Here is a 13,826-nt window from a genome sequence, read left to right on the forward strand (position 1 = left end):
GGCTAGTAGTTTCATTTTTGTGTATGCAAGTATCTGTACACTATGAGCATCAAGGGTTCAGTGGACCTTCTCAGCTTTGATTTCTGAAAATGCATCCAGGGTCTTCATGCAGGTTTGGGGAGATGTAAACTTTTTCCAGTTACTTTTCCGTCTTGCAAAACCATTTGATGTAGCTCCAATGTGGTATAAAGTCCTAGCATTGATTTGAATCCGAGGTCAGATCTGCTTAGGGAAAGTCTAACTATTTAAAGTTGAAATTATGCTAGTAGATATTGAAAAATAATGGTAATTGCTATCACTGTTCTTCCCAAAATTTTTAAATTACCTAAATGGCTTATGTGTAAAGAAAAGCTTATGTGTAAAGAAAACCTCTGAAGACTTTGTATGCAGTATGTTTCATCTAGTTAGATGTTGCTTATGACAACAGGGACTGTTATCTTTTGTAGCTCAGGCTAGCTTGAGTGATGGAAGTCTTTTCTATTAGATGTTAATTTTTTTTCCCCTCCTCTCTTTAGGAGAAGAAATAATAGCATATAAACCACCTGGATTCAATTTGATGTATCATCTATTGAATGAGTCCCCAATGCTGGAACTGTCCCTTAGTTTGCTAGAAGAAGGGGTTAAGCAGCTTGATACTTACGCTCCGTTTCCTGGTACGTGCCTAGGATTTATTTTTCCTGTGAAGTTAAAATGTATAGTAAGTAGGATTTAAAGCTGACATTGCATATCTTCAACTTGACGTTGTTTCTCCTGCACATAGAAATTGTGGTTTGGGGGAATTTTCCTAGTAGTAAACAACTGACAAGTTCTTGTGCAAGGCTTGATGAATGAGGTTTATGAATGTAACCTATTTAACTGCTTCTTTGTTCTTACGGTTCTTTGTTGTTTGTGCACTGCAGGGAAGAAGCATTTAGAGAAAGCTGTACAGTATTGCCTTGCACTTCTAAACTTAACCCTACAGAAAGAGAATCTTTTTATGGATCTGTTGCGAGAGAGTCACCTTTCCCTTATTGTCACGCCATTGGAGCAGCTGCTTCAAGGAATCAATCCTCGCACTAAAAAGGCAGACCATGTGGTGAATATTGCTAGGTATGTGTGAAATACTGAGATGGGAGGAGTTCTGGAGGCACAGAAATGTTTGGATCCTGGTCCTTTCATTAGTTTTACTAGCCAATGCTTCTCTTTGCACAGAGCATCTCTGAAATTTTGTTTTGATGGGGGAGGTGTCTTCGCGGGTGGTGTGATCTGTGTATTGACTAATGCAAGATTGGGATCTGCATTTATAGTTTTTCTTTCTGGGTGGTTTTTTCCCCTCATGATTACTTCTTGGTTGCTTTATGTGCAGTGATTCCCTTGTATATAAATTTCAGTTTGCACCAGACTTCGGTTGTCATAGAGTGGGAGGGTAGAGCTTCATTTGGTTGCTGTTGGCCACTTAAATATTTTACAGTATTGTCCATTAGTTACTATATTAAAAGTATCAGTGTAGTATTCTGAAACTGTTTCAAATGTGAAACTTCAGGATTTCCACTTCCCACTGATGCCTTCTGTTGCTGTTTGATTTTTATAATAACTTTACAGACAAACCACTGTTGATGAATAGTAGAATTGGGTGCGTAAAAAAGCAGTGATATTCTGACATGGAATTAAAAAAATTAACTCTTTCTATAGACATTTTTTTGTCTGTCATATAAATGACTTTTTTCACATAACAATAGTCAACAAATAGTTTTAAAAAAGCATGCCTTTTTAAGATGCTTTTAATTTTTTTTTTTTCTCTCACCTATTTTGGGTAAATGCAGTAGTTGATTTTAGCTAGTTTTGGTCTTCAGTGACGCTCATTTCCACATGATCTGAAGGTATTTTCTCCATATTTCTTCTGTGAGCCTGTGATCAGCTGTTTTAACTTATCCTGCAGTGTTTGAAGTAGATTTTGGATAAAAAGAGTAGTAAAAATTCCAGGAGACATTATTACCCCTACCTAGCCTACTACCCTCCTCTTAATGAAGGATTGTTAAGTGCTTCATGTAGAGTGAAATTTAGTTTGTAGCTTTAACGTTTTCTCATGTATGTAAATGTTTTAGTTCTGAATGTTGTTTAATTTTTCATCTGTGCATTGCTGTCTTGAAATAGTAAAATTCTCAAGAATTTCATTACAATAATCTTGTATTTTTGAAGGTATCTTTATCATGGAAACAGCAATCCTGAACTGGCTTTTGAAAGTGCCAAGATTTTGTGTTGTATTTCTTATAATTCCAACATCCAGATAAAGCTAGTTGGTGATTTCACCCATGATCAGGTAAGTGCCAATTTCTTTGTATCTGGAAAGAGAAACTGGTGGAGAAATACTGGTGCTCCATAATGCTACTTCAAAGGATAGGTTTCTAGATCAAGCACATTAAAACTCTATTTTGTCTTATACCTACCTACCTTTAAAAAGTCTTTTACTGTGGCATTGTGAAAAGCAACTACTTCATTAATTGAAAAAAAAACCAAAATCATGATTATTTGCAATAAGGAAAAGGACAATATTCTTTGACATCCTGAGACCTTTTCTTGACTTTATAGTCTTCAGACTGTGAGGATAATTTAGCATATGTAACAACAGTAGATATTTTTTTCTGTTAAGTGGCTAATTGCTAACCTATGCTTAGAACAGCTACCACTCTTAACTCCTGCTTACTAACTAGGTTATAGAATTTGTGTCTAGAATTTCTGTCAACTTGTATGGAGGGAGTTATGAAAGGTACTGTTTTTAATACTCTTAAAAACATCTTAATTTCCATCCTTCTGTTATTGAATACAGAGTATTAGCCAGAAGCTGATGGCTGGGTTTGTGGAATGTTTAGACAATGAAGATGCAGAAGAATTAATTAATCCAGATGAGGGTATGTACAAGGCTCCTTAAAAATGGCTTATACTGTTGTCTTTTTGCATAGAATTAAATTAATGAAAGAAGTGGAGAAAAGGCTTTTAAGCCTTTTTCTTGTTTTGTTTTCTGTAGAATTGGGCCTTTAACAGAATGAAATTTCGGTCTTGTATCCCTCTGTACTAATACAAGTTAATGTCTTAGCTTTCTTATTAACAGCTTGAAGGCTCTGAATATTATTCCTTAAATGGATTCCTTCACTATTCACCTCATCTCCTTTTTTATTTTTTTATTTTTTTATTTTTTTTTAATCAAGAGCTGGAGCCTGAAAAGAAGCGGGCACGAATCCATCATGAAACAAGGATCCATATTCTGAATCTCCTTATCACCTCTCTTGAGTGTAGTCCTCCCAGCCTTGCTCTGTATCTCTTGGGATATGAACTAAAGAAACCTGTCAGCACCACAAATCTGCAAGATCCAGGTATGGAAAGGGAAAGTTAATCGGACATTTAATCAGTTCTCTTACTAATACTGAGAATATTTATTGGAAAATTCATGGGGAGAAGCAGTTCCTTTTAATGTTAAGAATAAGCCAACAGGCCTTGTTCTAATCCTCAAAAGCTAAATTATAAGATATGTTGATACCCAAATGCAGCATTTAAACAGCTTCAGGATTTGATCCTTTGTTTAAATTGGATTTTGGAACTGACTTGAAATTGGAGTTGTGGGGGAAAACGATAATTTAGAAGTGCAGCATTAATTTATTTACTATTTTATGCAGTGTGGTTGTCTCCACAGTACAAAGAAATTGATTTGATGATCCAAGGAAGTACCTACATATGATAACGTAGGAATCTACAAAGCATATTGTCACTTTGAACTAGTTATGCTACTTGACTACTATCCTGTCCCTCCTCAAACTCCTGTTTAAAATTAATTGTAGGGAAGAAAAACATTTAACATTGTAGGAGAAAACCTTTTAGAATATGTGGGGTTTTATTCTACTGCTATGTATATTAATATATTTGTATATTTATATATATGAATATATATATATGAGAATATGAACTTCAAAGCCAAAGGAGTGACATTTCTAATGTTTCTTGAATTGGTGAGAAAAATAGTGTGTATGTGTCTTGTTTGCCTCCTCAGCTTCTAACTTGTATTCAGTACAAGACAGACATTGATAAACTTGAGAAAGTGCAGCAGAGATGGTCAGGGGGCTGAAGCACTCAGCCTGTGAGGAGAAGCTGAGGGAATGGGGCTTCTTCAGCCTGGAGAAAAGAAGGCTTTAGGGGGACCTAACAGCAGTCTTCGAATACCTACAGAGAAGTTAATGAGAGGATAAAGCCAGGCTCTTCAGAGGTGTGTGGCAGGAAGATAAGACAGTGAGCATAAGTTGAAACAGGAGAGGCTCCAACTGGATATAGGATAAACTTTTTCACCACGAAGACAGTGAAGCAGTGGAGTGGGTTGGCCAGAGAGGTCATGCAGTCTTCATGCTTGGAAGTTTTCAAGACCCAACTGTATAAAGCCATGAACAATCTGGTCTGATACCATAACTGAGCAGTAGTTTGGAGTTGAGATGTCCTGGAGTCCCTTCCAATGTGAAGTATGAGATTCTTTCTCAGCTGTTTTAAAGGATGTTTTATATGAACATGTTTGAACAAACATTTGAATTTAGTTGTGTAGAGAAGAATAATTTTCATTAGGTTTGTATTGGACTCTCTGGCCCAGCAGTTTTTAGTCCTTCATAGTTCTAAAGCAAGGGTAGATAGGTCCTGAACTTTATTTGGGGGGGGGGAAAAAAAAGTCTTCAAAGTTATTTGATATATCAGAAAGATGAAAAAAAGATGTCAACCTATTTTTTTATCTACAAAGTAGCTTACAGTTGCAGACCATGTTTTGGATGTTCTGAAATTCTGTAGTTACACAATACAAATAACTGATCTGCACCCACACAAATTTATCATATGTTTGGTCAGTGATAGGGGACTCTCTCTCAAAGCCATGAGAGAGCTTGCACACCTCTTTGAGTTATCACATTAATAATGTGAAGAAATAATGACCATAAGCCATTTGCCTTGAGGTAATAACTTCCTACTAAGGCATAAATTATATGTGTCCAAACAGAGAAGATTATTTCCCCTGTAAGAACTGTAGTTATTGATGCCTTTGCTGCTCTAGGACATCTTTCTATGTTGATTAAAGAATTAAGTGGCTAAAGGAAGAATGCAAAAAGACAGGATTTTGACTTCAGTATTAGAATCTCCTCCCCATTCCCCTTGGTTGCAGTGTCAGATACCTTTAGGAGCATTAGTCATAAAATGACTATAATTGTAAAATAAAGACAGGAATGTAAAGCTCTTCTTTAAAATTGTCAAATGAGTGTTTAGTTTAAGAGCTAGAATTCAAATTTTCATTTGGTTCATGAAGAATATTAAAGAATCAATTGAATCTCTTTTTTTTTTTTTAATAGAACTGAAGAAAAAGTTCTTAAATAAGTTTTGATTGCATAATTTATCCTCTTTCCCAGCCTCTCAAAAGCCTATAGACTAACTATAAATGCTTTCATTAGATTTTTGCTGAAACACAGTTCCTTTTATTTTAATTAAAGGACTTCACCAGGTATTTTTGCTGCAGCTCTGTGGAGCAGTGTAGTGCAGCACAAGCTATCTGAACAGTTTCGTTTCCCTAATTCTATGTTTGCCATGGAGGCAAGTAAGATCAAGAACGTTAAGAAATTAGTTTTGTATTTTAAGGTGTCTTGGGTTGCCCACGGACTTGTCTTCATGCTATTTTGAACATACTGGAGAAAGGTACCGAAACAAGGAATGGGCCCACAGCAGTTCAGGAATCTCCTCATCTTGCAGAACTCTGTTACCAGGTATTCAGCATAATTTCTGTTGGCATATACTGAAAGTAGGCTTTAAAATTAGCTACTTCTTCGTTGGTGAACACAGGTGGTTGATGATTTTGATAATAGTTTCATTTTTAAAATGCATCTGTCAGGTTTTTATATACATTGAACTCTTCTACCTGTTTCTATGTGAAAAAGTATTATCTTGTAGCAATACAGAAAATAAAGAATCTGCACTCATGTCAGAACTTGGAATTGTATATAATATTGTATTAATTGTAAATTAATGTGTAAAATTGTATATAAATGTACATAACTAATAGTCTAAATATTTTTGGTGAGCCTTTGAATCTGTAGTGACCATAGGCCTTTTTTTTTTTTTTTTTTTTTTTTTTTTAAATTTTGGAACTGCAGTTTGACAGCAAGTAAAATAACAAATAATCCCAAATGAACCAATAAAATTCTCTTTATTCTGTAGCAGTGGCAGAATGTATACATGTATGTCTGAGGGGGTGAGATGGAGAAGAAAGCTGAATTAGACATATATACAACATAGCGGATATATGGCCTTAAATCATATAACCATATGATTACACACCTGTATCATGTTAAAAATCTGTGGAATCTAGAAAGGGTTTTAAACACTATTTAAAGCGAAAGAGACCATACTGTAGAAGGAGAGGGGAGGAAAAAGTTTGTATTGCCTGTATTGGTGAACCTGGAGACTGAAAAAAGAGTCATTTTTAAATGAGCTGAACAAACGTAGAGTTTTATATACTGTCATGTTGCGGGCAAATAGCCGTTGGAATCATCCACATGCTGGTAGTTCTTTAATGTCATAATTTAACATTTTGTTAGAAATAATACGTTCAGTTTTGGAGTAACCTGATGGAAAACTTAGTGTAAATACAGGTAATATTGTTTGAGCAGTAAAACAGTGTTATGCATCTTTTGATTTGGTGCGTGGTTTGTTTTTAAAATAAATTCCGTAAATGGGTATCTACTGTTTTTCACTGACAGGTGATCTATCAGTTGTGTGCGTGCTCTGACACATCAGGTCCAACTATGAGATATCTGAGGACCAGTCAGGATTTCTTATTCACTCAGCTGCAGTATTTGCCATTTTCTATCAAAGGTAATTTTAATCCTAAAATAAGATTGAGTATGCTTAAAATTCTATGCATCTTTTGACTCCCTAGGAATCACAGAAGACGCATAGGCAGCATTATTAAACTGAATTAATTGCAGAATTAAAGGTTAACAGAGGCAGTAAAGATTGAACTCTGCCCGTTTAAGAGGTTCACATTATTAGTGCTGAACTTTTACAAAAGAATGTTAGTTTCGGAATGCACCAAGTCTCCAGAAGCAAATCCTAATCTATGTTTCAATTATCATTGTAGTTTTGTTAGATCATGCTACAGAAAAAAAATAATATTTTTGAAAAGTAAGAATGCTATGGAGAACTGAGGGAATAAATGGCTGGTGGTTGTAACCACCCATATCTTCCCTTCCTTTGAATAAAAAACTTTTATTTGGTGATGGCATTAAGTTTTAAGTTAATAGATGTGTGTTTAATGTTTCAGACCAACATTTCTCAGGTGTCTTAAACTGAATAAATGTGCTTATTCACTTTATCAGATGCTTGACCACTAGTCCTTTGTTAAATGATAGCAAACTTAGCATTTGAATACATGTATCCAGCCTGGGTAAAGCACTTTAGATGATTCCTACATAACTTAAGAATCTAAATTAGATTAATATAGAATATGAAGATTCTTGGAGACCCACATTCAAGCCTTATCAATTTTGATTAAAGTTATAGTTAATTTGGGGTAAATGTCTGATTATTTTCACTGAAATTATAACTGATCCAATTTGCTCATGAAGCACTGCATTCTCCACAGTGGCTCTTAGTACAGGTTACATCCAGATTGTTTGTGTATGTGTATACTTTTAATTGCTTGTATGTGTATAATTTGTTTTCACAATAACTGCATGTTCATTTAATGGCTTTTGTCAGATCTCTCAGTCCTTTTGTCTCGTAAACAAACGGTGAGGAGATAATAAGTAGTGACATCCTCTAAAAGTTTTCTCAAATGCAAAATGCTTTCCTTGAGAAAGTGATATTGTTTATATTCAATCTTATAATTGTTTCCTTATCCCCACCCAGAACATGAGATTTCAACACTGAACCAAATGTCTTGGCTGATGAAGACCGCAGCTATAGAAATGCGAGTGACATCATTGAACCGCCAGCGCTCCCACACACAGAGACTGCTGCATCTGCTGCTTGATGACATGCCTGTGAAGCCATACTTGGGTAAGAGGAATTTATTGTGAGGGTAAATAAGCTTGAATAAATGGAAGTATGAGAGACTTTATTTGAATTCTTTTCTCTATAAGCTTGTGACAGTTCATCTGTGGGTCCAGAGTTGCCAGTGGAGAGATGGGAAGAAAGACGATGGTAGTTGTAGACTCCAAAGTGAGATAAATCAGGTTATCTTTTTGTTCATTGCTGCTTTCTTTGTGTTTCATTTTTGAAACCTCTCAGTGTCTAAAAAAATAAACATAGCTTATGGGGTAGGAGAGGAGAATATGAAAAAAAAAATTATAAAATACTTTATTTTGGGATGCTATCCAGAGTTGTTACTGTGTAGAGAAGGTGGACAGTCTTCCATGGTAAGACTGAGAAAACTTTGTCTAAAACCGTTTAACTTGTGTTTGTCTGTCACAAATTTTGAATCCTCTACCACAGAAGATAGTAGCTACAGGTCAGTTTGGCTTTTGATCTTATAACATCACAGAAATGATACTTCATTCCAATGCGACATAAAATGCAACGTTAAATAAAAAGGCAAGATTTCAGAGTTTCAGAACAAGAGTAGAAGTGAGTAAAGAGAAATAAAAACAGGTGGCAATAAAACTCTTTACATGAAGTAAATAAACAGAATAACTGAAAGATATCATAATGGGCTGCAGCAGTATGGTGTTTTCCCTCACTTTTATAGGTCTGAATGCTGTCTGTTCATTGTTGTGGAGATCTGAGTACGGGAAACTGTGTCCTGATACCTTGCTCATTTTACACTGTTCATCCAACTACATTATTCATACTGGAGGGTGGGCTGTCTTTTTAGGCATTTCTAGTACTATCTGATCTGTAATTAATAATTGGCTAGCTTCTATTAGATAAATATTGCTTTCATTTTGTTAACAGTCAAGGCTGTATTTGTATTAGAAGACTTTAATGTGAAAGGTTTGTCGGTGTGTGCTCTCTGTCTTCCTCTTTCAGTATTAATAAAGTAGGTGGTACTTTTTGCTTCAGGTTTTTTTTTAATTTATTTAATATGTTTCATCTCCTTCAGCTGATGGTGAAGGAGGGTTGGAAGATGAAAGTCGATCAGTCAGTGGGTTCCTCCACTTTGACACTGCTTCCAAAGGTAAGCGTTATGGCTGTTGATTATTTCTCTGTAAAGTTTTTTTGATCCTGAATGTGGGGAGGGCCGCCTCCAGAAAGGACACTTTGAAAAAGAAAATAATAGACTTTCTAAACAGCAGCAGTACATGGAACAACTTTATTTAGTGTGGAGAAAAAAAAGAATTTTAGAACCTTGATGTAGCTTGTTGGAATGAGTGGGAAATAATGGACTGGAAAGGAAGTTAGAGGAGTCTGTATTTAAGGTATCTATGGAAGGGCAAAATGGGATGGTGGCAGTCAATAAATTTACTGCTAACAGTAAAAACAGTGAGACTGTTGCTAAGGCTGAACATATTTGTATTGTCATGGCAAAGAATATAAAACCCAAGTAACTAGCTTCAGATTCCTTACAATGTTTCTAAGTCTCAACAAAAGACTGCATGGTTCTCATTGAAAACCAGCCTGCTTTTATTTAGGAGAAAAAATTAGAATCTTGTGTTTATAAATATTGGATTGCATGCGTACATAACAGGAGAACAATACACTATAACACAAATTGAGAATTTAAGGCTATAGGAAATGTTTTTAAGCACCTTATATAGATGGATAGCACTTTCTGAAGATTTAATGTTTTCTTTTGAAACTTCACACATTAAGATTTGGATTTACAAAGGTAAGGTAGGCTCCTATTGTCTTTTTTTTGTTTTGTTTTTCCCTTGGTATTTCTGAATACAGTTTGAATTGATTTACATTTGCAGTACGCAGGAAGATCTTAAGTATCCTGGATTCAATTGACTTCAGTCAGGACATTCCAGAGCCTTTACAACTAGATTTTTTTGACCGGGTTCAGATTGAGCAAGTCATTGCTAATTGTGAGCACAAGAATGCACGTGGACAAGTGGTCTGCAATGTCAAGGTGAGCAGTTGTCTATGTTCTCAAGTTGCATGTGCTATTTTATATCTTGATGATAATAATAAAATCAGTGTATTAATAATACTTTGAAACGGCTTTCACATAAAAAGTATAGCTGTTTCAGGTATGTGCATAATTTATGCAAACTATTTGGATTAGTTTATTTCTTCTTCTGCATTGCACACACGGATTTCTCATTTGCAGTAGACAGATGGATCAGTTTAAGGCACTTTCAGGAAATATCTTCTATCTTAATATTTTTCCCATCTTGGAACACCCAAGAGATAATGCGGATATGACATCTACCTTATGTATTTCGTTGGTCTTCAATGCACACTATGTAGCACTATGCATGTGTACACAATTACGTACACAACATAGTTGTGTACTGCAGTAGTTCTTCGAAGTTTTAGTTAAGATTGTGTCGCACTGTGATGAGTACTTGACAAGTGTATGATAAATAGTCCTGAAAAATTGTCATCTGAGAGACAAGGGACAGAGCAGAAGTGGAATGTAATAAAAGTGATCTTGATGGTTATAGGAATGCAGCTATTCCATATTAGGAGCTGGCTGTTCTGTATTGTAAAATGTATTTTAGACTTGAGAGGAAACAAACCCTTCCTTTGGTGCAAGAGGACTATAGTGGAGGTTGAAGAGGAAAGGGAGTGTGCTGTTTAGAAAAGCTTATGAAAGGACAGAACAACTTAAGACCAGAAGGAAATGAATGAGTGGAAAACGAGAAGTGCAGTGAGCCGCGGGAGAGACTAAACAGCTAAAAGTACTGCAATTAGAGAATGAAGTACGGGAGAAACCTAAGAAATGGGTAAAACTTACTTGAATCTCAGTCTTTCAGTTGCATCTGTCATTATGTAGCCATCACCTAAATAATTTTAGGAGGGACAAATACATTAAAGTTTCTTCTTTAACTTTTTAATTTCAGTACCTTCACAGAGTTCTGGTTGCAGAAGTCAATGCCCTTCAAGGAATGGCAGCAATAGGCCAGAGACCTTTACTTATGGAGGTAAGTATAGAAAAAGTAAACTACTGTTTGTTATTGCTCTTGGTGGATTTCATATCCTGTCAAGCAGTAAGCTTTGCTGTGAAAGCTTGGGGACTTGAGTCCTAACTTTGAGTTAGTAATTCCTGGGGGGGGGGGGGGGGAAGACATTAAAATTTGGTAAGATAAACTACTTCTTAATGTACTGTTCTCTAAACAGCAGACCTGGAATCTGTTTTCTTTTTTTCTTGAACCTTTTCCCTCCCCATTACTGATAACAATTGCAGCTCCCACCCCACTCTACAGAAAGCAGTACATACCGATGCCAAGAGTGGCTGTTGACAAGTACAGTGTATAGCAGCTGAGTTCATCTTGCCTTTCTCTCGCAGGGGATGCCAGTTATCTCTCCTTTCTTCTACACAGCTATAGTTTCAGTGAACTTGGAGCTTAGTTATTTTCTGAGGTTCCTGCCATCTTTTAAATTTGATTGAAATTGGCTAAATGGATTTGAAAGTTGAAGGATGGAGGAGAAATGACAGACTAAAATGGGAAGAAAATGCACAAATAGATTTTTCATAGTTGTTTTTGTTTTCATTTTAAAGTGTATGTTAGAAAAGAATCTCCCTGGTTAATTTTTTTTTTCTTTTTTTTTTTTTTTACTACGAGCTTGAGACATTCATGATTGAAAGGCCTTGTGAAAAACAGTTCAGAAATGGATTGTCCTATCTTGTTAAAATGATTAATAGCAGCTTGTTTCTGATAAGCTGAAGACTTACTCTTTTTTTTCCCCCCTCCAAAGACTAATAGATAAAATTGTCATTTTGAAATCTGTCATTGCCATTAACTTCTTTCAGCATATTTTAAGTCAGTTTCTTTGTCATGGGTGTTCAGGAGATCAACACTATCCTGCAGTATGTAGTGGAGCGGAACAAGCTGCTGCAGTGCCTCCATGCTAAGAGGCATGCTTTAGAGTCATGGAGACAACTGGTGGAAATTATACTCACTGCCTGCCCCCAGGATCTCATACAGGCTGAGGACAGACAACTGATTATCCGCGATCTGTTGCAGGATGTGCATGACAAGGTAATGCTACACTGGAAATCAAGCCTCTCCTTGAACTTTGTTGCTCTGTCTCTTTACATGAAAGAGAAACTACTCTTCAAGTAGCATTCTTGATTGTAATCCAAAAAAAAATTTATCTGCCTTTAGTATATGAAGTTGACTGCACTGTGGACAGAGGGGATACTCTGTGTTCTTGCATAGCTACCATTGAACTGTGGACCATATATTGAGAAGTTTCAAAGACATTTCAGTATAATCCAGAATGATGGTAGTCTGGAAAGAATGTGAAAAGGAAACAGCCCATTTTCATGAGGAACATAGGAGAACATATAGAAGGGATGAAGGCAAGCAGTACTGTCGTTGCTGGTTTACTGCATTTAGATGACTGACTGCAAATCCTACAGCTGCTTCTTTTGAAAAATGAAAGAGTTGCATGAAGCTTCAGAGTAGAAAAAGTAAAGATTTTACAATTAGAAGGGCTTTTAGAAATACGAGAGTTTGCTTTGTCTTAAAATATTTGAGGTCTGGGTGGTCTACTGCTGAATTATAGTAGTAATTTTTGAGACAGACTAGGCAGTTACTACTGACCGGGCCATTCTCAAAACCAAAATTTAATGAAGGACCCTTGTATTGCTTCGGCTGATGGGGCATTTTTTCTGTCCTTTATTGTGAGTTAGCTGTTTGTAGTTTTCCTGATCAGACAAGTTGCATTTTGAGAAATATATATGAAAATGCTATTTTTTCAAGCAAAAGGTAACAACAACAAAAGTCCAAAAGGTTGTTTCCATTATATTTTCTGTAGGAGTTACCTAAAAACTACTTTTCAGTGGAGTGCTGGTTTTATTTTTTATGTGAAAAGAATTAAAAAAAACAGGAAATGAGAGGCGTTTGCTAAGGCTTTTGCTATGGATTTTTTTCATAAAATATTTATAGAGCAGAAATTTCAGACTTATTTTCTGTACTACTTAATTTTTAGTGAAGATTTTGTTAATCTGATAAAACAATTATCGTTCTTTTCTTTTGAAAATAACTGATCCCTTGTATTAAACAGTTGTATTGCTTAAAAGGAAAGTTCCTTGAATGTCAATGGTAAAGATACTAGGTTTAGCTTTTAAATGATGAATTGAACTAAAATAGTAAATGCTAACTTCTCATTAGTGTTTCTCCACATTGTCTTAAATGCTTCTTTGATGCTCACCCCTTTGAGTTTTCTAAATTGTGTTTTCACACTTTTAATGGAAATGGTTTTCTTAAACAGCTGTAAAGCAAATAGGGTGTCAATTACTTTCCCTAGCTTAGGTTTAGATATTTTAGTAATAATCAACTCAAATGTCAGCACGTTCCTTCCCTGTTCCCCATCCAGATTTAATTAACATCCTGCCTGTGATTTGTGTAAATAAATAAAAAGGGCTAATGGTCTTCTCAATTAAAATGTGTTCAAATCATCTTTCTGAACAAATTTCTGACACTACTGATTTTTATTTGTTTTAAATAATGCCATGTTAATGAAATCCTTTTGCATACATAAACGAAAGAGCTGTGAGAGGCTAAATTAATTGCTTTAATAGCTCATGAAATCAGACACATTTCTACTTAATTTTTTTCTTTTTTTTTTTTTTTTTTTTTTTTCCATTCTTCTGTATTAAGATCCTAGATGATGATGCAGCTCAGGAGTTGATGCCAGTGGTGGCAGGGGCTGTGCTCACCCTG

General features: G+C 35.5%; 1 protein-coding gene across 1 annotated transcript in view; it reads left to right on the top strand.

Moving 5' to 3' along the window:
- The window catches only part of NUP205 (nucleoporin 205), a 46,961-nt gene that overhangs the window by 19,934 nt on the left and 13,201 nt on the right, over positions 1-13,826 (top strand). Inside the window, 13 exon segments of the mRNA XM_035900990.1 lie at positions 516-653; positions 900-1,089; positions 2,179-2,299; positions 2,807-2,888; positions 3,186-3,350; positions 5,632-5,756; positions 6,750-6,864; positions 7,900-8,049; positions 9,092-9,166; positions 9,903-10,060; positions 10,998-11,078; positions 11,946-12,137; positions 13,764-13,826. The exon segment at positions 13,764-13,826 is cut by the window's right edge and continues 20 nt beyond it. Coding sequence (XP_035756883.1) covers positions 516-653; positions 900-1,089; positions 2,179-2,299; positions 2,807-2,888; positions 3,186-3,350; positions 5,632-5,756; positions 6,750-6,864; positions 7,900-8,049; positions 9,092-9,166; positions 9,903-10,060; positions 10,998-11,078; positions 11,946-12,137; positions 13,764-13,826 — 1,655 coding nt within the window.

The sequence above is a fragment of the Egretta garzetta genome, unplaced genomic scaffold (genome assembly GCF_000687185.1).
Source record: "Egretta garzetta isolate BGI_Z169 unplaced genomic scaffold, ASM68718v1 scaffold38, whole genome shotgun sequence".
Classification (NCBI taxonomy): Eukaryota; Metazoa; Chordata; class Aves; order Pelecaniformes; family Ardeidae; genus Egretta; species Egretta garzetta.